This window comes from Clarias gariepinus, chromosome 4 (genome assembly GCF_024256425.1).
Source record: "Clarias gariepinus isolate MV-2021 ecotype Netherlands chromosome 4, CGAR_prim_01v2, whole genome shotgun sequence".
Classification (NCBI taxonomy): domain Eukaryota; kingdom Metazoa; phylum Chordata; class Actinopteri; order Siluriformes; family Clariidae; genus Clarias; species Clarias gariepinus.
Window position 1 is genome coordinate 21,728,720 of NC_071103.1, and position 25,553 is coordinate 21,754,272.

General features: G+C 36.7%; 3 protein-coding genes across 3 annotated transcripts in view; 1 reads left to right on the top strand and 2 right to left on the bottom strand.

The window, feature by feature from the left end:
• Positions 1-9,900, bottom strand: part of cubn (cubilin (intrinsic factor-cobalamin receptor)) — a 30,786-nt gene extending 20,886 nt beyond the window's left edge. Inside the window, exons 1-25 of the mRNA XM_053494870.1 lie at positions 9,653-9,900; positions 9,151-9,280; positions 8,910-9,038; positions 8,685-8,786; positions 8,479-8,582; positions 8,266-8,392; positions 6,999-7,167; positions 6,586-6,717; positions 6,110-6,205; positions 5,629-5,753; positions 5,309-5,495; positions 5,106-5,224; positions 4,782-5,016; positions 4,189-4,370; positions 3,906-4,068; positions 3,236-3,426; positions 2,956-3,112; positions 2,493-2,671; positions 2,173-2,338; positions 1,850-2,075; positions 1,638-1,768; positions 1,334-1,520; positions 1,089-1,249; positions 485-666; positions 225-381 (exon numbers count right to left, since the gene is read on the bottom strand). Coding sequence (XP_053350845.1) covers positions 225-381; positions 485-666; positions 1,089-1,249; positions 1,334-1,520; positions 1,638-1,768; positions 1,850-2,075; positions 2,173-2,338; positions 2,493-2,671; positions 2,956-3,112; positions 3,236-3,426; positions 3,906-4,068; positions 4,189-4,370; positions 4,782-5,016; positions 5,106-5,224; positions 5,309-5,495; positions 5,629-5,753; positions 6,110-6,205; positions 6,586-6,717; positions 6,999-7,167; positions 8,266-8,392; positions 8,479-8,582; positions 8,685-8,786; positions 8,910-9,038; positions 9,151-9,280; positions 9,653-9,771 — 3,856 coding nt within the window. The 5' untranslated portion in view covers positions 9,772-9,900. The remainder of the gene's footprint in view (positions 1-224; positions 382-484; positions 667-1,088; positions 1,250-1,333; positions 1,521-1,637; positions 1,769-1,849; positions 2,076-2,172; positions 2,339-2,492; positions 2,672-2,955; positions 3,113-3,235; positions 3,427-3,905; positions 4,069-4,188; positions 4,371-4,781; positions 5,017-5,105; positions 5,225-5,308; positions 5,496-5,628; positions 5,754-6,109; positions 6,206-6,585; positions 6,718-6,998; positions 7,168-8,265; positions 8,393-8,478; positions 8,583-8,684; positions 8,787-8,909; positions 9,039-9,150; positions 9,281-9,652) is intronic.
• Positions 9,901-10,291: 391 nt separating this feature from the next.
• trdmt1 (tRNA aspartic acid methyltransferase 1) lies at positions 10,292-18,080 on the bottom strand. The gene is made up of 10 exons (XM_053494369.1): positions 17,948-18,080; positions 16,154-16,263; positions 14,970-15,046; positions 14,816-14,887; positions 14,476-14,541; positions 14,108-14,177; positions 12,694-12,777; positions 12,269-12,591; positions 11,974-12,161; positions 10,292-10,533 (listed from the first exon to the last, which is right to left on the bottom strand). Exons 1-10 carry the CDS (start codon positions 18,009-18,011, stop codon positions 10,433-10,435), a joined length of 1,155 nt encoding a protein of 384 aa, XP_053350344.1. The 5' UTR covers positions 18,012-18,080; the 3' UTR covers positions 10,292-10,432.
• A 934-nt stretch (positions 18,081-19,014) lies between these two features.
• vim (vimentin) lies at positions 19,015-23,949 on the top strand. The gene is made up of 9 exons (XM_053494368.1): positions 19,015-19,643; positions 20,570-20,630; positions 21,082-21,177; positions 21,616-21,777; positions 22,363-22,488; positions 22,563-22,783; positions 23,075-23,118; positions 23,344-23,426; positions 23,530-23,949. Exons 1-9 carry the CDS (start codon positions 19,105-19,107, stop codon positions 23,569-23,571), a joined length of 1,374 nt encoding a protein of 457 aa, XP_053350343.1. The 5' UTR covers positions 19,015-19,104; the 3' UTR covers positions 23,572-23,949.
• Positions 23,950-25,553: the final 1,604 nt, after the last annotated feature.

Below are 25,553 nucleotides of genomic sequence, written 5' to 3' on the forward strand. Positions count from 1 at the left end.
GACATTTCTCAATGCAGAGTCCACCTTCCTCACAGCTACCCACAACTAAAGTTTAAAACCAACCTGGCTCTTCGTGCATTGCACTGAAATAAGACAACAAGCAAGAAATGCAGAACAACTCACAATAACCAACACTAATTTATGGCATGAAATCTTATTAAAAAAAATAATAATAATAATAATAACAATTTACACAAATGTGTCAAGTGTTTTTATTTACTTACAAGAAATATAAGAGGCTATAAACCCCCCTGCATGGATGATGCCGTCTGTGCGTAGTTTGACATAAAGATGCTCTTTAGTGGAGTTAATAGGGGCAGGAAGCTGGTTTCCACATAATCTGGCCAACTCTAGAGCATTTGTGCTGTTTCCATCATATACCTGTTTATACACACAAACATATGCAAATCATCATATACTGTACTTAAGTAAGGCATACAGAAGATTCTTGAAGGGTTAAACTGAATTAAATGACTGTTCTCACCGCCAGGTAATCATAAGAACAGCCAGTGCTGGATTCCAGATGAAAGTCTCCAAAGCTAAGCTGAATCTTACTTCCTGCATTCATTTTAATGTGCCAATAGCATTCAGAATTGGGGTGGTAGGGCAGGGGATAATTAGGTGATGTGAAACTACCAACAGTGGTGGTCAGAGTTCCTCCACAACCTAGTGCATTAATGGAAGAATTAGCATGGAAATGGTAGGAAGGGCAATGCATTGCAAACATTATGATATGATATGATATGATATGATATGATATGATATGATATGATATGATATGATATGATATGATATGATATGATATGATATGATATGATATGATATGATATGATATGATATGATATGATATGATATGATATGATATATGATGGAATTCCGAACATTGTTGGCTTCCAAGACATTAGCACAATAATATTCTGGTTATTTATGTGAGCTACAGTATAGAGCTTTTTTTTCCCCCACTGAATTTTTTACTTTTGTGGGATGTGATTTCAATTGTTCTAACAAAATGAAGAGCCACTAGCCTAGAATTCATGAAGTCTGATTGGGAAAACATGAATGAAATGTCAAAAAGAAGTAGCATATACCAGTCTGTGTGCCATCCCAGTGTGCAGAAAAGCCTTTATAAGTGATTGATGTGTCTGAGCGGAATTTGATCCACAGTCTGTTACTATGTGACAGCACTAAAGGCGGAGCCTGGGTTGAGCAGTATCGACCAATTAGAGGTGATGTTTCATAGCCTCCATCTCTGCCAGGAAGAAGGGGTTATGTCAAAACAGTATAAAGAAATAAAAGTACAAAACATACAGAGTATTCTGAAAAGCTTCCTCACCTGATTTCAACATAGTCAAGAATGCAGCTGCTGCCACCTTCCAAGGAAAAATCTGTGAAGTTCAACATGATCTGATTGTTGACTTCAACTATGATTTTGTAGATGCACTCCCGGCTGTTGGGGTAGTTGTGAGGATAGTTGGGTGAAGTGAAGACTCCACTTGGAGTTGTGAAAACTGCACTGCAGTCTAGGGACAAAGATGGAAAGAAACATTTTTGTGTTTTATTGTATGTAATAATATTTTATATATAACATATATAACATATTAAAGTGCATTATCCATTTAATTATTTTGATATCCTACCTGTGCTGGCATTGATTGAGACATAATTGGCAGCAAATCCCTCAGTTGCCATGCTGAAGTCTGTGACAAACAGGACAGTCATGAGACTGTCAGTGCTGGTCAGTGAGGGAGGAATTGATCTTCCACAATACCTAAATAAAACAGGAGCAAAATGGTGTTCAAGGTATTAATACATAAAATATTTATAAAACCTTTAACACACATGCTCTTACCTGCCCAGAAGATGCCCAGTCTCAACTGTACCATTGTCATATACCTCCACATAGTCAAAATAGCAATCGGTATGGTACTCCAGATTGAAGGAAGTAAAAGACAGCCGAATTATGTTTCCAGGTGTCACAGCAATGTGCCAGGTGCAGTTGGCACCATGAGGGTAGTTGGTCGGATGACCAGGACTAGTAAAGCTACCTGTAGGAGCTGTGAGAGTGTCTCCGCAGCCTGGATATAAAATCAAATCAATACATTGACTTATATAAAACATCAACTATTTTACAGCAGAGAACAATTCATATAGTGCAATGATACGATACATTACCTTCCATAACAGATCCATACTCTGCAGTGAAGCCGTGGTTGCTGACAGACGCATCAGTACCGAATGATATATACATGTGCTTCTGTGTAGACTGCAACATACTGGGAACCTGATTTCCACAATATCGGCCAATTAAGGGAGAGCTGGATGAAGCACCATCTCTTACCTAAGAAAGAAGACCGATTGATGATAATTATAATGCAATTTTTCTACATATGTATGCTATTAAGTCTATTATGATATGAATGTATCTTCTGATATGATATCAATGTATCTTTTTTGTTTGTAAAATGACAATGTATAAGGGTTGCATTATGTACCTCCACATAGTCAAAAAAGCATCCTGTACTGCCCTCAACATCGAAGGTGAGGAAGGTGAGAGTCACAACGTAGCCTGTGGGTTGATTGATGACCCACTCACACATCTTGTTGTGAGGGTAGGTGTCTGGGTGAAGGGGTGTGCGAATCTGGCCTGAGCCTGAGAGAGTTCCTCCGCAGTCTGAAAGAGACAAATGTCTTTCTCTTCAGATCTAAATATAATTTTTTTACATGGTGCTTATAGGGTGTAAGGATATTTTGTTACATTTATTTAAAATCATCCAGCTCCAGTCATACAGCTCATAAAACAGTTAATACAACTCGCAGTTTTTGATGCAGTAATCATCAAATGGCATACTGTATGTGGTCCACTGTGGAAATGTATGACATGCATTAAAGCTAGCCATGCTTGCCTTCCCAGTATCAGTGGTTTAAAAAAAAAAGGAAAAAAAAAGCAAGGCTTACTGATTTCATATACAGCTCTGAAGCCAGCATGACTGACAGAGCTGTCAGATTTGAAGCGAATCCAAAGGGCATTAGCAGAGGACAAGATGGTGGCAGGAAGTGTGGTACCACAGTATTTTCCAAAAAGTGGAGCAGTTTCTCCTGGACCATCACGCACCTAAGACAAAAAAAGCCACGTCTGTAAAAGCACCATTATTGATTTTTAGCAATTGACTCCCAAACTTCCAAAACCCGCACACATTCAGGCTTTCTCACTTTCTCACACCAAAACACAAAATACCTCCACATAATCAAATGCACAGCCACTGTGAGGTTCCAGTTCCATATGTGTGAAGTTGAGGGACACCTGCTCACTTCGAGGTAGTCGGATCAGATAAATACACTGTTTGTTATGTGCGTAGTTATTAGGCCAGTTGGGGGAAATGATGATGCCTTGACTTTCTGTGTATGTGCCTCCACATCCAGGGTCAGCTACAACACAATGTGCAAAGTAGTAAAGGTTAAGAAATTAACTTTCTATAATTATATCTTAGACAATTATAAAAGATACTGCAATAAAGAGTATGATGTTAAAAAAAAACATACAAATGTAAGCAATAAATAAAATAAAGAAATATTCCTGCAAAAGATTTTCATGAACTTTGAAATCTCTTCTGGATAATCCTTTATCATTTACTAGTCATAAAGATGTTATAACTGCTTTATGAGGCCATGACATGGACATAAAATCCAGGATTTACAGCTTTACCCATATTTGTTTAAGCATAATTCGACACTATTTAAACATTTAAATACTAAGAACAGAGTTGTCAGATAACTAACACAACTCATTCCACGTGGATATTTGATAATATATCATAAAATAATTAAAAGAGATGTGCTGTCATATTGTTTACAGTCCAATCATCTTAGTCTTGTCATTTGGCACAGAAATTACAGCCTAAGCTCACATTGAGAGGTGGTGTATGTAATATGGAAGCCCTGGTCGGTAATAACAAAATCTGAGTGAAAGTGGATCCAAGCAGCAGGGCCGGTGGTCTGCAGTGGTGGTGGAGAACCACTGCTACAGTATCGGTTTAGAAGTGGGTCCTCAGGGAGCAGGCCATCTCTGATCTAGAGCACAAAGACTGAATTAGCATGTGACTTCTACACTTAAATTAAAATCTACGCTTTAAAAGATAAACAATAGAAAGGCATAAAAGATAGATGTCTAATGGTCAATCGTCAACCTACGTCAAGATAATCAAAGTTACAGTCAGGATGGTGCTCAAGACTAAGTGTTCCAAAAGCAAAAGTAATAAGTAGTCCAGGATCCACATCTATTGTCCAATAGCAGTCACGGTTTGGTGGGTAGTTGCCTGGATAGCCAGGTGATTTAATGTCACCATACGGATTAGTCAGATGACCACCACATACTGGGGACAAAATGAATGCATGAATAAATAAATAAACAAAACAAACAAATAATAGCTTTTGTTCGTATGGCATACAATATACTCTGTAGAAATATACAATATAATAAGAATTAAGAATTCAGTTAAGGACAGGGTTCATAAGGCTATAGGACACCTACATAAGCCTTACATGACCAATAAAAAACAAATATTTATAATATAAACAGATAAAAATCTAAAAAAAAAAAAAAAAGAAGTCTAACCCAAAATAATTCTTTTAAAAGTGATAAAAAGTTGTGTAATGATTAAGTTGCTTTAGAAGGAACTTTTATGGATTTAGATGAATAATTATGTTTTTTTTAATAAAAAATAAATGTGACTGGTTATAAATCTGGCTCATTATAATAAAGAGCTGAACACATTAGACGATACCTGGTGTTTGGGATTCCCAGGCCACGGTGAAGCCACCTTTATTGATTATATGATCAGAGCGAAACCAGAAGTACAAAGAATTATGGGAACTGAAGAGCTCAGCAGGGGCATTAGTGCCACAGTATTTGCCAAGCATGTAGGCGGAGGCACTCTCTCCATCATGGATCTGTAGAAAGTCATAGCTGCACGTAGTGCTCTGCTCAAGGTCAAAAAAGGGGAACGTGATCCGCAGAATCTAGGAGAGAAATAATAATGGTGTGTATTATTACTTTTATGTTATAACATCTCATTTAAAAATGTGTTGTTGGACGTAGTTTTACTGACCTTGTCTGCATCAGTTCTGACCACCCAGGCACAACTGACCATATGGTCATATTCGTCATGTCCAGGAGTGTTGGGATAACTAAACGTACCAGATGAACTCTCCAGGACTCCTCCACACTCTAAAAATCAACATAAACTTAGGTCAAAGACTATCAACAAAGTATCATCTAAGTAAGTAGATACACATGTAGCGAGGTACAGACCTTGTTGTGGAGTCTGACACTGCGGGCCTGTCCACTGTGATGTGCAGGTACAAATGTAGCCGTTAATGCCATCAGTGCAAGTGCCTCCGTTCTGGCAGGGGTTACTTGTGCACTCATTGATATTCTGGTCACAATTCCGGCCTGTCCAGCCTGGGTCACAGTGGCAGACATATCCAGTGGCTGTGTTCTAGAAAATATAGATGAAACTGACGTTGGTCATCACACTTACAATAAATAAAACACTACTTTATATACATACATATATACACAAAAATATTTATTTACTTAAACTATGTATCTTAAAATTTTTTGCCAGTTACCTCACACTGGCCATTGACGCATGGGTTATTAGTCCCACAGGTGTCAGTGATCTGAGTACAACCAGCAGGACCATAGCCATTCCCCACATAGCCAGGGGGACAGGTGCATGTAGGGAAATTGCTGCCTGAAGGATATTACAGCACAGAATCAGAACTTTAAACTTGGTGTTATAAATGCTAAACTTTCTGTACAGTTGTGGGCTAAAAAAAACAATATGTTTTGTCCAATTATTATTTTTCTCTCTCTATTAAGCATTATAAAATATAATGAAAGAGCTGCATATAAGAAGGCAGATGCTTTGTGATGATTTGTGCACAATGACCCGTTCTGTTATAAAGTGACACACGGCAATGGTGCACTTAAATTGTAAATCCTAATGGCTTTATGTTCTCTTTAGTGTCTTTGGTCATGTGCTACTGTGCAGAGTGCCTACTGTTTAAAAAAAAAATAAAAAAAAGTTTGTGTGCGTGTGTGTGACACCTGGAACAGAGGTACAAGTAGCTAATGGAAAGCATCCTCCATTATTAGTTGAGCATATGTTAGACTGCGTGCAAGTCTTTCCATCTCCCTCATAACCTACACAATGAGAAATTAAGACCATGACATTATTTAGATGCACTGAGTATATAATGTAAAATGGCTTAAGCTTTATTTGAATATCCTGCATATTGTACATATATCCTCGCTTAAGTTTGTATTGATATCCTGCATACCCCCAAATCTCAAAGCTCTCTATTTACTCAACTGTATATATAGGAATTGCCAAATTTCTCTGATGCACATGATGTGAAAAGCAAAGTAATACAAACAAAAGGTGCATTTTTTTTAAATCCTGTATATCATTTTTGTTGATATTTTTTTGATGAGTTTATTTAAATGAACATACAGAATATTTGATGGAAGAAATAGGAAGAAATAAGAAAACAATGTAAAATCATTGATGGTGAATTAAATACCTGGAGGACACTGCCCACAGTGGAAAGAGCCCATGGTGTTGAGACAGGGCACCATTGGGGAGGTAGAACATCCTCCATTGTTTGTTTCACACTCATTCACATCCTGACAGCTATAGCCATTTCCCTGCCAACCTGGATGGGTGACACCAGAATCAATCCATGCAACAGGACTGATATTACTCATAATAGTGTTTCTGTGCCCTACTTTCTCTATGCCCTATGGGTGAATTTAGCACTTGTAAACAGATGGCTTTGAATGCTGCACTAGTTCAGGATTTAAATGAAATATATACACTACAGTAGTATTGGTAATTTGGGATTACTAGATTAGATTTAAATTCATTTATTAAGACAAAATGAATCCATGATTAGCACTGAAACTCAAACAATTTTTAACACATCTCATATTTTACCTGCTGGACAAGCACCACAGAAGTAGGACCCTTGAGTGTTGTAACACTGTACAGGGGGATTAGTAGAGCAGGGCTTATTGGGAAGGCTACACTCATCCACATCTGCTGTGCATGCAGAGATGCCAGGAGGAGACATCCACCCAGCATCACAGATGCACTTATATTTGGGCTGTTGGGGAGAGAAACAAAATGCAAAATGGATTTTTGACCATCACTGACACAAACTTCCTATGCCTTTAAAGGAAAAATCCACACAGATCCAAACATTTAAAAAAAATTTATCCTGATTAACAGTTTCCTACATTAACCACAGTGCCATTACATTACCCACTAGTACCCACTACTCAACAGCAAAGAGCTAATAGTATCAGTGGGAATCAGCTGCCACTTCAAATCTACCCAAAGAAACCAATCCAACAGCATTTTATTTCTTTGATCTATTTTTGTCTCTCCTTATTCTACATTGAATTTCGCATTAATATGAAATGAAGTACATGTATCTTGTAACAATATTTTGATATTGTTCAAGTTTCTTCTGCTATTTAATACTATCATACCTGCTCTATTATCATGTATTTTGTTTATTTTTTATTTTACTATTAATATTTAAATATGACAAGTGTTCAACATTTCTGAATGAGGGCGTAAAATTAATTGGCTTTAACAAAAGACTTTTACATTTACATTTGGGCATTTGGCAGATGCTCTTATCCAGAGCGACTTACATTTTTATCTCATTACACATCTGAGCAGTTGAGGGTTAAGGGCCTTGCTCAAGGGCCCAACAGTGGCAACCGTAGTCCAATGCCTTAACCACTGAGCTACCCCTGGCCCACTGAGCTACCCCTTCAAGTGGCTGTCACATTCCCCATACTGTCCTGACCTTGGTCAAGCCATTTCCACATGTTTGGGGGATTAAAAAAGTTCCTGGGAGGCCAGAATTTCAGACATCAAGCAGGCAGTCTAATCATGGCTCCATCGTATTGAGACAACTTTTTACCTTCATGGTTTCTAGTAAAATGCTGAGATTATAAAGTGAAATAAAAGTAGTTATAATATTTACTCTCATAATTAGTAACTAATCCTGGTTTGACTTAAACACCCCATTTATAATGATGTAAGAGATTAAATCTCTCCTTTAACAATAAAACTACCACCTGTTTATTACTTCAGAAAAATAAAAGTGGATGTGCATTAACCAAAAAAAAAAAAAATTACAAATATTCAACATAATCAATCAAATTCTAGAGTGACACTGCAAGCTTACCTCGTTAGGTGTTACTCTGTCAGAATCAATGCACATCCCATGAACACACAAGTCCTGACTGCCTCCTGCACAGTCATCATAACGAGAAGTGCAGTGGGGTCCATACCACTCCGGCAGACAATTGCAACTAGAATAGAAATCAAAACCTGTAAGATCAAAACCTCATGATAAAGGTTATTCAGTAGAGGAATCAGGGATCAGGAAGCACATTACGTGTAAGATCCAGGAGTGTTAATGCATGTGGCTCCATTCTGGCAGCCCTGAGTGGTTCCAGCATAGATCTGACACTCGTTCACATCCACAGCACAGATGGGTCCCTAATATGACATGACACAAAAGGGGGGTCAGGAAAAGAACAGTGCTGATAATTAAAAGAATATGAGTGAGTGTTGTATGGATGCCATTTAGAGCCCTCTTACCTGCCAGTTCTGTGGGCAGAGGCAATGAAAGGAGTCCAAAAGATTTAGGCAAGTCCCAGAGTTCTGACATGGGTTGCTGTTACATGTCTTCTTCTGGACAATCTAAAACAATCGCAAATGTGTTATTCTGTATATACTGCATATTTAAACATAATATCATAAACATATTAAATCGTAAATATGTAATACTTTATGCATGAATCATATAATTATATTTAATTTTACCTGCTCTACTGTTTGGACTCTGGAGTCAAGTCCATTCACTTTAGTTTTCAGCTGATTCAGCTCCTCCTGGATCTCTGGAGATGGGCCACTGTTCTTTATTTTCTCTATCTCATCTGTATTGGTTTTTATCTAAATGTTAATTGTAAAAAATATGTGTAAATAGATTTTAGGTTAGTGATATATTAACGAGGTCACGATATTTGTGCCTCAGAATCTGATCTGAGGCTTTTTATGATCTTACCTGTATTAATTTCTCAGAGAGGTCCTCATTACCCACTTTTACCCGACCTGTACCTGAAGTCTCAAACTTGATGTCTTTATTGTTTCCCGGTGTAAAAGTAAGGTGACCCTCTTTTGAGATCATACGAGGCCTGCAGGTTCAAAAACTATATAAGTCTTGAGCACAAGGCACCAAATTCAGATTCAAGTGAAGGCATTTTTTTTTCACTTCCCCAGTTACAGTAGCTTCACAAAGTTCCACTTTTACAAAACTACCTCATGGAAAGTCTCTTAACTGGCAGAAACAAAATTGCAATGGGACTGTAATATAAGTTTTACTAAATTAAAATTAAACAGTACTCATAGAAAATGTGGAATAATAATTTATACATTGAAATAATTTGCTCAGCCTTTATAAATTTTTTGTTACAGTTACAACAATACACATTACACACTTATCAGTCTACAACAGATCAATGTGGAACCACAAGACCAAGTAATAAATGAAAACCCTGTCTACTTACTGGTCATTGCTAATGTCTCTCTTGCTTCGAATGTGGGCATGTTTACCCTGCTCACACTGCAGTCCACTAAGGAAGAATAGGGCAATTAAGGGCCAGGACAGCTGAAGTGTCCAAGCCATGCTGAGACACTATGTCTCAGGGCGCTCTCCAGACACCAAACTGCAGGTAAAACTAAAAAGCGACTTAATGGGCCAAAAAACAGTGCACTTTGCCCCAAACCGGTCCCAAGACACTATCACGCTCTCCAATAAACGGTTGTACAAAACCATCTGAGGTAGAAAGACAGGTTGGGTCCTTGTAGCATTGCAGCTAATTCACTTTACTGCATCATTACCAAGCATTATCATGTGATTTTTAGAGATCAGTAACCACAGCTAAGGTTCTGAAATTCCTGTACTTATGGAAATTTGGACCCGCCCCTTATTCCCTATCACACACACACCACACACACTACACACACACACACACACACACACACACACATACACACACATACACACATACACACAACATGCTCTACAATAAAAAACTAAAACAAAAGTTATAGTTTTCTTTTCTAGTTTTCACCTTGAGCAGGAATTAAGCAGAGGTAATTAGGAAAGTCTCATATTTTATAAAACAACAGAGAAACACAACATATCAATACATATACAAATAGTTTATTTAATAATTTACAGACTTAATTCATGTAATACAAAAGTTGGACATCTTTGAAATATCAGGGTATCCCAGTGAGGCTTGAAACAGGCCATGAACATTGCAGCAAATTCTATATGTCGGTCATGACACCATGAGACTGATGAGCTTAGCCACTACATGAACATTTAGACTGTTTCCCACAACCCGGTACTGCTGCTTAGAGGAGATATTTGATGGAAAGCCTGAAATAGAAGAACAAAAAAAATAGCAAAACTTAGTTATGCACCTGCTGTCAGTGCCTTGAGTCAGCAGAGACATATTTTATAGAGACATATTTTATAACTCCCTGTGTCACTTTTCACTTCAATGTCCTGATTTTCTTGCCCTAAAGCCCATTAAAGTTAAAGTGATTATTAAACAGCAGAAATTGGGAATTCTTATAACACGTTACCAGAAACAGCCTGGAGTAACAGACAAACAGTATTATAGTTACTAATTAATCCCCTATACAAAACGGTGAACCTTAAAGGGCAATTCTAGTTTACAGTTCTGTGAAGTCCACAGGTATTAACATACTTTGCTGTCTTACTTAGAAATCAATCTCACTCTTAGAAAAAAAAACATATATATTACACACACAGTGGAACCTTGGATTACGATCATAATTCATTCCGGAAGCGGGCTTGTATTTCAAAACACTCGTAAACCAAATTCAATTTTCCCATAAGAAATAATGGAAACTTAGATTATTTGTTCCACAGCCCATAAAAATAAATACCTAAAAATTATTAACAAAAAATATAAAGTAATAATAAAACAAATTAACCTGCAATTTATCTTAAAAAAAAAAAAGTCAAAGTAAATTACAGATAAGTGTTTCCGTTTGTGTGCGCAGGCGATGTGTATGTGTGTATTTTTGTGAAGCTAAAATAAGAAGCCCCTCCCCTCTCCCCCTTCTAGTCTTACAGTTACCCTTCCTCTACTCTTTTCACACACACGCGCGCACAACGAAAGCATTGTTTTATCAGAAAAATAAACAAGAAATCTCTCTAATGACACTCGATTAGGCAACACACTAACAGAATCACTGCTATAAAGTTAAAATAAAACAAATTAACCTGCACTTTACCTTTGAAAAGAATTGCGATATAGCAATGTTTCTGTGTAAAGCAGAGAGTAGGAATGTGTGTGTTTCTGTGAAGGCGAAAGTAGGAGGGGTCTGTGTGTGTGTGTGTGTGTGTGTGTTTGTGTGTGTGGCACGGTGTCCAATGATGTGCATGCACACAGACACAGAGAGCAGGCTGATACAAAAAGAGAAAATTGGTCTTTAACCTCTCTAATGAGACTTGTTTTTATATTACATGCGCGCTGTACACACACGCATACAGACAAAAAATAAAATTTGTTTAAAAAAAAAAACGGTGGCTCAGTTGTGATCACATAACGCGTGGCGTCAAAACAAGAAGTGCATACGTGATACATGATACGCGGTACTCGTAAACCAAGACTTGTTCATTTTTGTCTTCGCTCGTCTGGTGGAACACTCACAAACCGCGTTACTCGTAATCCGAGGTTTTACTGTTCTCATAAAAATGAGATTATGAACTAAGATGTTTATAATTTTAGTCTTACCATTCAAGCTTATTTTTGCACTGAATTTCCCAGCCATAAGCCTGACTTACTGAAATGTGGTGGGAAGCCCATAAGGTTGGCGATCTCTCTGGGTGTGAAGTATCTGAGCTTCAGCCGGGACAGCTGCTTCAGCTTCTCCTCCTCTGATAGCATGTCCAGTGACTTAAAGATGCTCTCCAGCTCCACATCTGTACACGACTGCAAAACGGATCCCGTTCCCTCAACGTAATGCCCATATCTAAAGAGAAACAAATAAACAAAAAGGAAAAAACATTAAAACATGTCAGTGGTCAAACACAAGCTGGAAATTATTTAGACAATGCCAATTTAATTTTAAATCCTTGCCCTTTAGTGAAGCAGACCGATCTCCTACTGTTTGGATTCACTATGTCCATGAGCATGGCATATCTAAGCAGGATCTTTGGAGGAAGCAAATAACTGTCCATGTCTGTTACTTGTTCTTCCTCCTCAAGGAAATCCTGTAGTCTCCTCACTGCCTGTTCGTTGTCTTGACTTTGCTTCCTCTCCAGCTCCTGAGCCGTCTCCATCTTATAGATTATAGTCCCATCTTCTCTTATGTCACCTGTAACTTTACTACAATGGCTATCAGGGATCATGGGACCGTTGGTGACATCGATAGATTCTGACTTTGGAAAGCCCTCTAGAATCTGCAGGGGTTAGGGATTACAGTTTAATATGGTTACTCAAAACTGGTCAGCTTCTTCGCAAGAGAATTATATGCCATATTCAGGTTGACAAGATGTGTGTACCTCTGTTGTTTTCTGAAAAGAGAAGGAATCTGAGCGAGCTTTCGCAATAAGAAAAAATCGCAGCCTTGAGTTTGGTATTCCAAGCTGTATTAAAAATAAAAAGTTAATGTAAATAAGTATTACATTATTCTGATATTTTAAACGTATAAAAATTTGTGCTCTTTCAATGTGTGCATGTTTAACAAAAGTTCTCTACAAACTAAAAGGAGAAGTCTGGCTTGTTTTAACAGTGTATTATTGAGCATAACAAGATGAAAATACTTTTACAACTGGGGTCCGTTCTTCGTACGCCGCTTGACACATCCGAGATGAATTGACACATCTAAGATGAGATCATCGTGCTAATTACGATCCGGCTAAGTTGGTTTTTCGAGCACACCTGTTGTTGATGATTAGTATAGCTGGATTGAGTTGTCTAGGATTATTGCGTGCTCGTGCGTTGGTTAAAAAGGCGATATGCATCGACAGTAAAAACACTATTCACAACCCCTCCGATTGGTTGACAAAATGGCAAAAGAGCGGCTCAATTTTTTTTTGTAACACGTATTATGGGCTGAAATGCCCCCCTGCCATGGATTACCCCCCCTACATAAACGCTATCAAATATTATATTAGAACATAAATTCATAGGTTAATGGTTTACAAATTACAAGAGACAATTAAATAAAATAAACAAAATAAAAATAAATATGTTGTATATGAAAAAATAGAAGTATTAATGTTTTTTCAAATACAACATGTATACTTTTATATATGTAAACATTTGTTCGTTCAAGTTATCATTATAATATATATATATAAATTATAAATATAGTTTTTATTATATATAAATATTTATTTGCATATTCATGTCAAACCCCTGAAAAATAAATGTGTTACAAAATAAACATTATACAATAATTTGTATTAATTAGCTGCCTCATGCCTAGGGTTAATTATAATAGTAAGATCATATTTGATATCAATAAACCTATGAATGTATGTTCTAATATAATATTTGATAGCAATTATGTGGGAAGGGGGCAATCCATGGCAGGGGGGCATATACTTTTCTTTTCCCACGTGAGTCAGTCCGCGTCAGTCGTGCTCTTTAACCATTTCCCTAAACCCGCCATTTCAACCAATCATAACCCGCCAGGAGCGCAGCCTAAATCCTCTTTACATGAAATAAACCTGCTTTCGAGCAGGTTCAAGCTTACGGACATGTTGCTATGACAACAAATGCGAGAAGAACACAGAAGAACGAAACAATCCAAGATCAGGACAAATCCACAACAATCAAATCCAGCTAACTGAGTTAGCGACGTACAAAGAACGAACCCCAGGTTATTGGAGTTTATTTATTTATTATTCTGCATTTTTATAAGGTAAAATATTACTTGATATAAAATACAGAATGAATGGAAATGCTTACACAAGTGGGTGATATCATAAATTCCTGAAAGATGTATCTACAGTCTTGCAAAGTCTTTACCAAGGTATTTCTGAAAAAATAAATAATACTAATAAAACAAAACCAGGTTATATCGCAAATCCACAGTTTGAATTTAGTTTAGATCTAACACAAGTACATTCTATTTAATCTTCTGCCTTAAACTCTCCTAAAGTTTTTGTGCTAATGCTCTGTACTAATTCTTCACTAAATACTTCAATAAAAGACAGCAGTGCAGGTGGCTGTATTAACAATGACATGGTGAGAACAAATCCAGAACAGTTCTGACTGAAACACATGTACTGACAGCCAACTCCCATGTAGAAATCTCGCCCTGTATTCCAGGTTACCTTGCAGAGGATGTCTCAAACCCTTTCACATTCTCCAGCAGAATGAAGCGGGGCATCTTGTTTAACCTACGAACAGAGAACACAGAGAATATTTCTTTCACAAAACAGTATTAGCACTAGTGGCTGCATATTGATACCTGCTAGAAAGGTTTTATTACACATAAATAAATAGTACCTGGCAGTGTAGTTAAAAATGCCACTGCTGTAATAACTAATTTGAACTTGTGCTACTAGCTACTTTTTGGATTAATAAAAAGAAAAAAGGACTTCCAATGACAGAGCCAAGATTACACACTATCTTATATAAAGCAAGTATGCAGAAAGCACAGATTGTTCTGACCTTGGCAGAATATCCAAGATGTAAAGAAAGCTTTTTGTTCTGGGGTCATTTACATCACCCTGTAACCCAATCCTGTATTGGTAGAAAAGCACATTACTATTTATTATCTCTATTAACAACAAGGTGAGTGAAAAATGGACAAGGTTTCGATTACCTAGTAAAAGGCTGACATGGAGGGCTCATCAAAATCATATCAAAGTCCAGCTTATTGAAATCGCTGAGTGTCATTCCCTGGATAAAATCAAACAAAATCTCAAATGAATCATTATGCATGATGCATCTTTTATAAACACTATACAAATGTACAAGCTTTGCACAGTATGAACACATAAAATATATCCTCATGACACCTGTAGGTTTGAGAAACATCTTGTTACTCAAAATCCAAGTTTGAATCTGGAATTATTACTTATTATTTAATCAAGTTTATAAATCTTAAATAAATCTCTCTATATAAATAAAAATATATACCAAGTTTGAGACATAATTTATGGTGACATACATGAGGAAAACTTTACTGAATCACACTAATGCCTGTGAGCCCAGCAGCTGGTGCATCATTACTAATGCTGACGATGCACACAACCTTTACCCAACACTCAATCTGCTAAGTTACTCTTTCACCCAAAGTATTGGCATAGCTGCTTGTCATGAGACAAAGTGTGACTAGGTCTATAATAAAAGAAAATGTGGTTTAAATATTTTGTGTTTCATAATCTTCCAAAATAAAAGGAAAAAAATGTTACTATGATCTTACTTTATCTATATATTGTTGATTTTCATAAAAATGTGCCTTAACAAATAAACCTATTATTATCTACCTATTACCTAAATTTAGGGTTGAGTTAATAAGTTTATTGGTCTCTGTCTCATTCTGTTTAAGACATGATATCACAAACTATACACGTAACTTGGAGTGAAAATGTTACCCAAATAAAATCACATCAATTTATGTTAAAGGAAGTCTGCCCCTAGAGGTGACATGGGATCACAGCACCGCCATGCAAAAAGCATTTATCTCATGGCTATTTAGAGTATTATTTGATAATTAATGCTGGATAAATAATTGTATTTATAGCATTTTTTTATATACAGGAATCAATGAAAAAACACTTGTTTTGCTTCAGTGAAGTGCAAATAATGACCACTTCAATTAATGAAAACAAATCTTTAGTCTTTTTTCTAAAACAGTCAGTAAATTGATCAAATATTAATGCTGTGTCTGATATGTGATTCATTCCACTCTACCCTGTCCATTTAGCATTTAGTTATTCTGACATTTAATACAATATTTACATCAACATTAACTGATTTAGAAAACAATTAGCTGATGCTCACTTCAATAGTCTTGGGTAGGAGGAGAGTATTTGGAAAGTTGTGCTTATAGATTTCATTGGCTGTCGTGTTCACATCCACTGCAGCTACCACTTCAGCAGGGATGGCACTCTCTAAACAGAGAGAAAAACACACATAAGAAAAATCAAGTATAATATTAAATGCGTTGCAACACAGAGTATGCTACAGACTCTATTAATTTTGATAAATTATGATTAAAGATGGAAAGAACATGCATACAGCACTTTGATACCCACATTGCTAGCAAGTAAATTTTTGGTAACAAAAATAATAATGGCAAAATAAAAACAGTACTTTACAGATTCAAATTCAAATTCAAATTTTATTGGTTACATACACAGTCATACACAGTATGATATGCAGTGAAATGCTTAGACAACTGCTTGTGACCTTAAAATAAAAGAATATGAATAGGTAATAAATATGAAAAATAAAATAAAAGGTAAATTTAACTAGGAAAGAAGAAAATAAAATATAAAATTAAAGTTAAAATAAAATAAAATAACTGTACAAAGTAGGTATCGATTTATGTCATTTTTGTGTGGAATGAAGTAAGAATAAATTGTAATAAAAAATTGTAATGTCCAGGGTTGTGTAATCCACATATTTAAAGTGTCTTGTGCAGACTACACAAATACCTTTTTTGCATAAATATTTTAAAATAGAGCCTTGTATGTTACACTTTTAGCAAATCGTCATGTAATTGTTTTCTTAAGCCAAACCAATTTTCGAGTCCCAGAAGATTCACAAAAAGTTAAGCAACACTTAATTTATTTGTAATCAAATACACACCTTGATAAATACAACCTATGAATTATTAACTTTGTTTACATGTAATGATGCCCACTAAACTTTACAATAGGCAAAGCTTACAGAAAACAACATACTGATAACTAAACGGTGAAAGAGTGCCTCATAATTGTAAATCATAAATATTAACTTGTCCCTCATTTCATACAACAGTCTTTATTTCATCTTAATTAAGTAAAGTCTTTCTTTTATTTAATCGTTTTGTCTTTATTGAAAGGTTCATATTATTCGATTACATGTAAGGAAGTTTTTCAATTGCTTTCTGTCCAGTCTCAAGAAGAGTTTTACAGTGAGTAAAAAAAAAAAGGTAAACAAATTAAAGACATCTAACACAATTTAAAATACTTAAACTAGTCAGCATAATCAGCTTGATTACAGTAGCTCATTTCAGTTATATTATTTGTATCCCAAACATCAAGACTCGCATTACAGTATTGGGTTTCCTTACACATTCATTTAAAATCTATGCAACTCTTATAGTTACTATAATTATATCTTCCTAAACTCGCTGGATTTTATGAATATCACATGTCTTGTTATGAAAGACAGTTAACCCATTTGTTGGTATCCAGCTTAATCAATATGATACTAACTCACACTTATTGTTTGTCTTTTTTCTGTTGCCGTTCCGCCTGCTTTACGTTGTGTCATTACTGCTGTTTGTTGCTGTTGTTATGCGTTATTACTAGTGTTATTGTTAATATTACCACTGTTGTTGTAGACAGTTGGGTTTTACATTTTTGCTTCTTTTATTTATTTATTTTTTTACAGTTTTAAAGGTTTAGCCAAGATTTTTAAACAGTATTAAGTTATTTGGACTGAACTGACACAGAAGTGTTCTGTGTAACTCAGTGTGTGAAACCAGAGAGACACACAGTTACGAGATGCTAAGTAGTGTCGCCGGTATAAGCAGGTAAAATTAATAGTACGGAGAAACCAAACTAATACCAAAGTCCCAGAATATACCTCTAAGTGCATAATGCATCCCTCCAATACCACTGTACAGTTCCAGAACACGGAGCTTCTCCATTTTATATTAGCCGGCTTAAATCCAAACTCATAACAACGTGAAGAGCGCGCAAACAACACAACCCCGTCTGGAAACAACTTCCGCGGTAGAAAGTTCCGCTCTACAGAGCTCCCCCCACAAAGTCTGGTGAATTCAGATACGCTGGGCAGTTTTTGAATATGTCTTGTTTAAGCTTGACCTTCAAAAAAAACAAAAAACAAATCCACAAAAAACCATAAGCTTCTGAAATCCTCTGAAATAAAATTTTATGTCATATTTTAAAGGCGCACGGATCTTACTTTTAATTTGGTTTAGTACTGACTAAGTGACTAAAAACCTTTTTAGTGACGGTAATTTGTGACACGTTAGTTACAGTTTACTTTCAATCTTAATTACACGTTTAAGGCAATAAATGATAGTTATTGAATGATATAAAGTTTTCCTCTTACAGTCCACAGACATGCAGTTTAGGCTGACTGGTATTCCCACATCAGTTAAGTAATGGAAGTTTAATCATGGGTTTAGTAACATATTTTGGCTTGTACCCATTATATTTAATTTGTTTAATTGTTATTTTGTTTTTTTGTTTGTCGTTTGGCCACAAAAACATTAAAAAATACTGAAATGTCAAACCAAAGTTAAACGGTTGCTTTTAATTACGTTTTTTTCTTCAAAAGTTACAGGTGCAGTGAGGATGTTAAATTATTACACAATACACTCACATCACAAGCAATTTTTTGTTTCTTTTTCTTGAACTCGGCCATATTTGGCAAAAAAGAAAAAGGCTATCAGGGAGAATACTAAGGTAAAAGCTGTTGTCGCAATAAAAAGATGCAAGTATGTAATTAAAAAAAATGAACAACCCTACACCACGAATAGCACCTAAAAATATTAATAATACTTTGTTATATATCATGTTTTCTTGTGATAACTGTTGAATAAGTCCCTCGGCACGTGATCAGCAGCGCGCGCTCCGTTAAGTAATTTGCATGGGGAGAGCGGTATAAAGCCAGGGGCGCGTGCACAGAGCCGAGCAGAGCTGCAGCGCTGTACAGGGGTGCACTGAGGACCAGGCGGGCGTCGTCGTAAGAAGCAACTCAACAAAAAGTACAAAATGGCTAACCGAACCTCGGCAAGTTCCCGCCAGTCATCTTCTTACACAAGGATATTCGGCGGTGACCGTAATGCCTCCTCGCGCTCCAGCTACTCAAGCCGCCAGTACTCGGCTCCGGCGCGCGCCCCACGTCTCTCCTACAACGCGTTCTCCGCTCCGTCTATCACCGCGAGCAAAAGTGTGCGAGTGCGGAGCGCCAACCTGCCCCGACTCACATCCGACACGCTGGACTTCGCCCTGTCCGATGCCATCAACAGCGAGTTCAAAGCGAACCGCACTAACGAGAAAGCCGAGATGCAGCATCTGAACGACCGCTTCGCCAGCTACATAGAGAAGGTGCGCTTTCTGGAGCAGCAGAACAAGATGCTGAGCACCGAGCTGGCGCAGCTCAGAGGCAAAGGCACGTCCCGAGTCGGAGATCTTTACGAGGACGAGATGAGGGATTTACGCCATCAAGTCGACCATCTGACCAGTGACAAGGCCAGGGTGGAACTGGATCGAGATAATCTGGCGGAAGATATTGAACGCCTTAGAGAAAAGTATGTATAAACTGTTGATAGTCAATTGGAGTTTCAATAGTCCACAGCGCATCCAGATTTTTAAAACCATTTAGCGGTTACGAACGCCCTGCCATTACCTACTGTATGGCCAAAAGTTTGTGGATGCCTGAACATTACATTTACAGATTTGACCGTCCCCAAACATGTGGCGCAAAGTTGGACGCACACAACTATTGAGAATGTCTTTCTATGTTGTAACTTTTAATATAGCTATACAATATACAATATAGATACAACTATACAATATAGTCAGCTTCACTGGAATGAAGATACCCAAACATGTACAAAAACAAGGTCCATGAAGATGAAGTTTTCCAAGGTTGGTGTGGAAAAACTTGAGTGGCCTGTACAGAACCCTAACCACCATGCATACCACCTTTGGGATTAACTGGAATGACACTTATGTCCCAGGCCTTATTGCCAGACATCAGTGCCTGATTTCACTCATGTTCTTGTGGATGAATGAGCACAAAATCCCCAGAGCCATGCTCCAAAATCCAGTGGAGATCCTTCCCAGAATAGTGGAGATTATTTTAACAGCAAAAGGGGGAGGAAACTCTAAAATAGGATGTTGAAGAAGTACATATTTGTGTTGTAGCCATGTTTCCACATAGATTTGCTATATAATAAATGTAAGATTTGTTTTAGATTATGTTTAGTGGTAGTAGTAATGGTGGGAGGAGTATTTCATAAAATCAATGATGAGCAATTTGGTTAAAAAAAAGGAAAGAAAAAAAAAACATACAATGCCAAATATGCTTTATAATTTTTAAAACAACACTATACATCTATATACTGTAGTTTAATTTAAGAAGATCTATTTTTGCTTGATATCTGCTTTCTATTTTAAACGTTATCAAATACAATTTGCAAAGTCTTTCTGTAACTATTCCTTTCATCTTTAGGCTTCAAGAAGAGGTTCTTCAAAGGGAGGATGCTGAAAACAACCTCCAAGGTTTCAGGCAGGTATGTATACTCTATAGACAACTCAAACTTATCTCTCTACATTTCTTTCCTGATGTGGTCTAGATTTGTCAGTGGAATGTAAAGCAAGGAAGTCAGTTCCATTCTGGCATGGTTTCTGTGGTGATGAGAGGGGGCATGCGGGTAAATGACAAAGCATGCTGTTGTCTGAGTGGGGGATGTAGTCGGGGGAAGGTGGTGCTTTTAGTGAGTAAAAGCACACAATAAGGGGATGCATGTGTATGTTTCAAGCCATCTGCCACTTCCACCTGTGCCACCTGCAACTTTGCACCTTCAGGAAATTACTGTACATAATTTTATTCAAGTGCTTTACCCACTTTTCTTTAAACTTTAAAATTTAAAACATGAATAAATTAGTGTTAAATAGAGATTGTCATACAATCTTTGCGTTAAGCCAATGCCTACATTTTATTGATGTATTGATTGTTCACAGGATGTTGATAATGCATCCCTGGCTCGTCTAGACTTGGAGCGCAAGGTGGAGTCCCTACAAGAGGAGATCGCTTTCCTTAAGAAACTTCACGATGAGGTATTTAATAGCAGTTTCTTGCATGTGACAGAGCCCTGAGTGGATAATGAGATTGGCAAAGAAAGGCACTGGTACGAAGATTAGCAAATTATGTCAAGAGGATGAAGAGTATTATTAGACTGGCCCTTACAAAGCAGGACAGCATCAGGAGAACTGTTCTGAATCATGGCATACAACGGGCAGTCTATAGTAACATGAAGCACAGATTAGAAGAGTCATTTATATGCAAATCAAATAGAATTAAACTTTTGCAATGTGTAAACTACATTTCACTTATTTGGACAGTCTCAGAACAGTGGATAAATTCTGTGCTTTGTAAAAATGAAGAATCAGTAGATGCTGAAAATATGTTTTAAAGACGTATGCATATCTGTGCAATGAATGTTAAAAAAAGAGGTACAGATGAAAGCCAAGTTTTCCCCTATGACTTGCCTGCAGGAGATTGCTGAGCTGCAGGTCCAGATACAAGATCAGCATGTGCAAATTGATATGGACATAGCTAAGCCTGATCTGACCTCTGCACTGAGGGATGTCCGGCTTCAGTATGAGACTCTGGCCAGCAAGAACATTCATGAGGCTGAGGAATGGTACAAATCCAAGGTAGGCTTCTAAACACAAGATTATCGGAAGTCGATTAAGATAAATTTTTGATGTTTTACTACCATGGATAATGTAGTTTACTAATATCCCATGCTTCATTGCAGAATAAGAGAATAGATTATGTTTACATAGATGCCGTGGCTAAAGCAGTCTTTGTAGTTGATGATCTCACACTTAATCTGTCTCTTCTAAAGCTGCAGGTTACGTGCAGTGCTCGCATTCCCTCTGGGTTTCTGAGCACAGCAGATGGTAATGCTGGGGTTTATTGGATATAGAGTACAGATGGCCAATCACTGAAAGCACACTAAACAATGGATTATTGAACTGTTTTTTTTCCTCTTTCATTGGACTGACAAGCACATTTTTGATATGCTTAATAGATTAGAACAAAGTTGACCTAAATCCTTAATTAAAACTAAACAATTAAACAATATCTTGAAACCAGGTATGATAAAAGAACAATCCTTTTAAGTTTGCCCTTCTATTCACTTTGCTATCTGTGATATATTTCAAGAAATAATTGGTGTACAAGTATAAATATATATTTAAATATAATATAAAACAAATGGCTTTTTCTTTATCTAGTTTGCAGATTTGTCAGAGGCTGCTGCACGTAACACTGAAGCCATTCGCCAGGCCAAACAGGATGCCAATGAGTATCGCCGCCAGGTGCAGGCTTTAACCTGTGAGGTGGATGCGCTTAAGGGCACTGTAAGTATACATTTAATAGTAATAGTTGGATTATGGGAAAATTCCCCCACCCCAATCTTTACATTTATGGTTAGAATGAGTCACTGGAGCGCCAAATGGGGGAACTGGAGGACAACTTTGCCATGGAGTCGTCTAGTTACCAGGATAACATCATCCGCCTGGAAGAAGAAATTCGCAGCATGAAAGATGAGATGGCTCGTCATTTGCGTGAGTACCAGGACCTGCTGAACGTCAAAATGGCCCTGGACATTGAAATTGCTACCTACAGGAAACTGCTGGAGGGAGAGGAAAGCAGGTGTGTATATTTAGTTGAGATTGTAATGTGTTTTCCTTTATGTCGCATATTCATAATAGGCCTGCTTAGCATGTGGTACAATATACTGTTTATAAATACATAGTGGTTAAGTTTTTAAGCATAAAATGCATACAAGAGCCACATTGATTTAGAGCCGATTTTTACCTATTGCACATTATTGTCAGTGCATAAATATTTATAGTTTATTTACAGATATAATAGTTACTGTACAGAGTGGCTGGGAATTGTCTGTTTACCTGCTATTTTGTTTTTGTGTTTTTTCTTCTACAGAATCACCACACCACTGCCCAATTTCTCCTCATTTAATCTGAGAGGTACCATATACTGCAATATCTCTGCTTCCACATAAGCAACTTATTGCATTTATATTGCCAAAAGCATCACTGTTAGACCCAGTCACAATTAGACAAATTCTATAGCACCTGAGTTTATTAAAAGTGGTATACAGTGCTGGTACAAGCAAGTGGTAGACCACTCTTATCAGACAGCATCTGAATTCAGTATTCAAATATGTTATAAAACAATTCCTCCCTCTGCAGAATCCATGACAGAAGCCAAACCACTCATGGAGAACCTGTCGAAGAAAGTGTTAATTAAGACTATAGAAACAAGAGATGGTAATGTACGTAAAACCCACAAATTATCCACATTATCATTGCACTATGAATATTTAAAAGAAGTCATTCAAAGTGCAAAATCTTTTTCTGCTGTATGTCTTTTTACAGGTGATAAATGAGTCCACGCAGCACCACGAAGACCTGGAATGAACTCCATGCAAAACGAACAGCTTACTAAGGAGGCAAGCAATGTAGGGAAAGGAGAAAAATCTGTGAGGTGCCCCTGCGTCTGTTAAACTAAAACAGCTTTAATGTGCCTTTTTGCCACTCTAGATAGAATAGAGATGTGGTGGAGATGTGTTTTGAGTAGATCAGAGATTATAGGCCAGTGAAAACCAACTTTATACATTATTCCTGTTTTCCATGACTGCTCTAGTTTATATTGAAAAAGTTGGACCACAGCAATAATCTCAACTACATTGGTTTGTATGTTATAACTTACTGCTTATTGCTTTACCAAAACCCAGAAAAAAATGTCTTTAAATTCAAATAAACAAATAAATAAAATTGACCAACCATTGGAAAAAATCATATTTTGTGCTTTAAAGTAGCTTGACTATTAAGATTTATAAAACTTTATAAAACTGATTGCAGATATACCTTTCTTCAATGAAAGAAAATTAAAGCTATCAGTCTCCAAACCTACCAAGGCATATCTAAAAGTGGTCAAAAATTTTAACTGCCAATCTTTCATTTCTTGGCATAAAGATGATGAAAGGGAATCATGACTTTTAACTGTTTGATTGTTCCTCTAATCCCGCTGTGCTTTATTGTAATACACTGGCAGTTCTGTAGTACATAGATCTGCTCTGGATAAGGTGAACATGTTAGAAATCTGTCAAAGTTAAATAAACTTGGCAATACTAGCACAACTCTTTAAAGGGCAAGATTGTGGTGTTAGCCAGAGGGCAGCAAATTAAACAAAGGATTAATGGGATCCAATAATTAAACTTCACTTCAAGCACAAATTGTTCTTTTCTTGTCAGCCCTCTGGTGGACACAATAGAAAACTACACATTTACTGTTCCAGCACTACAGACACCCAAGGTTTATGTTTTTAAAGTTACACACATTGATCTAGGTTTAAACTATGTATTAATGTAATTACAGTATAAAATTGTTTATATAAAACTTGAGTTCAAACTTGAGCCTGATGCATTTTGGGTAAGAATTAAAATATTATTAATTATTATGATTAAAATTCTATCTTCGGGCTGAATACAGTGGGGGAAATAAGTATTTGATCCTCTGCAGTTTGCCCACTTACAAAGAAATGAAGGGTTTATCATTTTTATCATAGGTTAATGGTACAGGATGGAGACAGAATATCAAGCAAAAATAAAAAGCACACGATACAAATGTTATAAATCGATTTGTATTTCAGTAAGGGAAATAAGTATTTTATCCCCAAGCAACCAACAATAATTCTGGCTCCCACAGACTGGTTATGTGCTCATATGGTACACATATTAATTTAAAAAGGAGCTCCTAACAACAATGTGGATACAGTATATGAAGTGGCCCCCAAGCCCATAAAAATGTATCTGCATGAATAACTTTTTTTTCATAATTCTCTACTGCTTCATGATTGTACGTTTTAAGAAGAAATATGAGCTTGGTGAGCTGGGATTAAAACACTGGCAAAACTGTTTAGGTGGGAAAGGAGATGAAGCTGAGCTGAAGTGTTAGTAGAAACAGAGTTTTAGAGGATGGAAAACACAGAAAAACTCAACAGATCTGTCACTCAACACATAGCATCTTTTATCCTGTTCAACTAACATAAAACAGAACAAAAGGTTTAGGTTTGTCAAGAAAAAAGAAAAATAAATTTACTACTTGGTCTACTTCACTGACTAGAACACAGTATCAAGACTTTTTTTGTTTTGACATGCTTGGTTAATATTTTATACATTAAACCAACTGCATCAACCAAAAAAAACTCTCAGTCAAGCGTTTATGATGTTTTAATTGTTGATGTTATAATTTATATAAACATACCTTTATACCATGTTGATGTGATAGTACACCCTCTAGAATTATGTGCCTATAGGTTGTCACAATAAATATTATGTTAGCCTTGGTGCCTGAAGTTAAATGCACTGAGATTAAAATGGCCCCTTATTTTCTAGTGA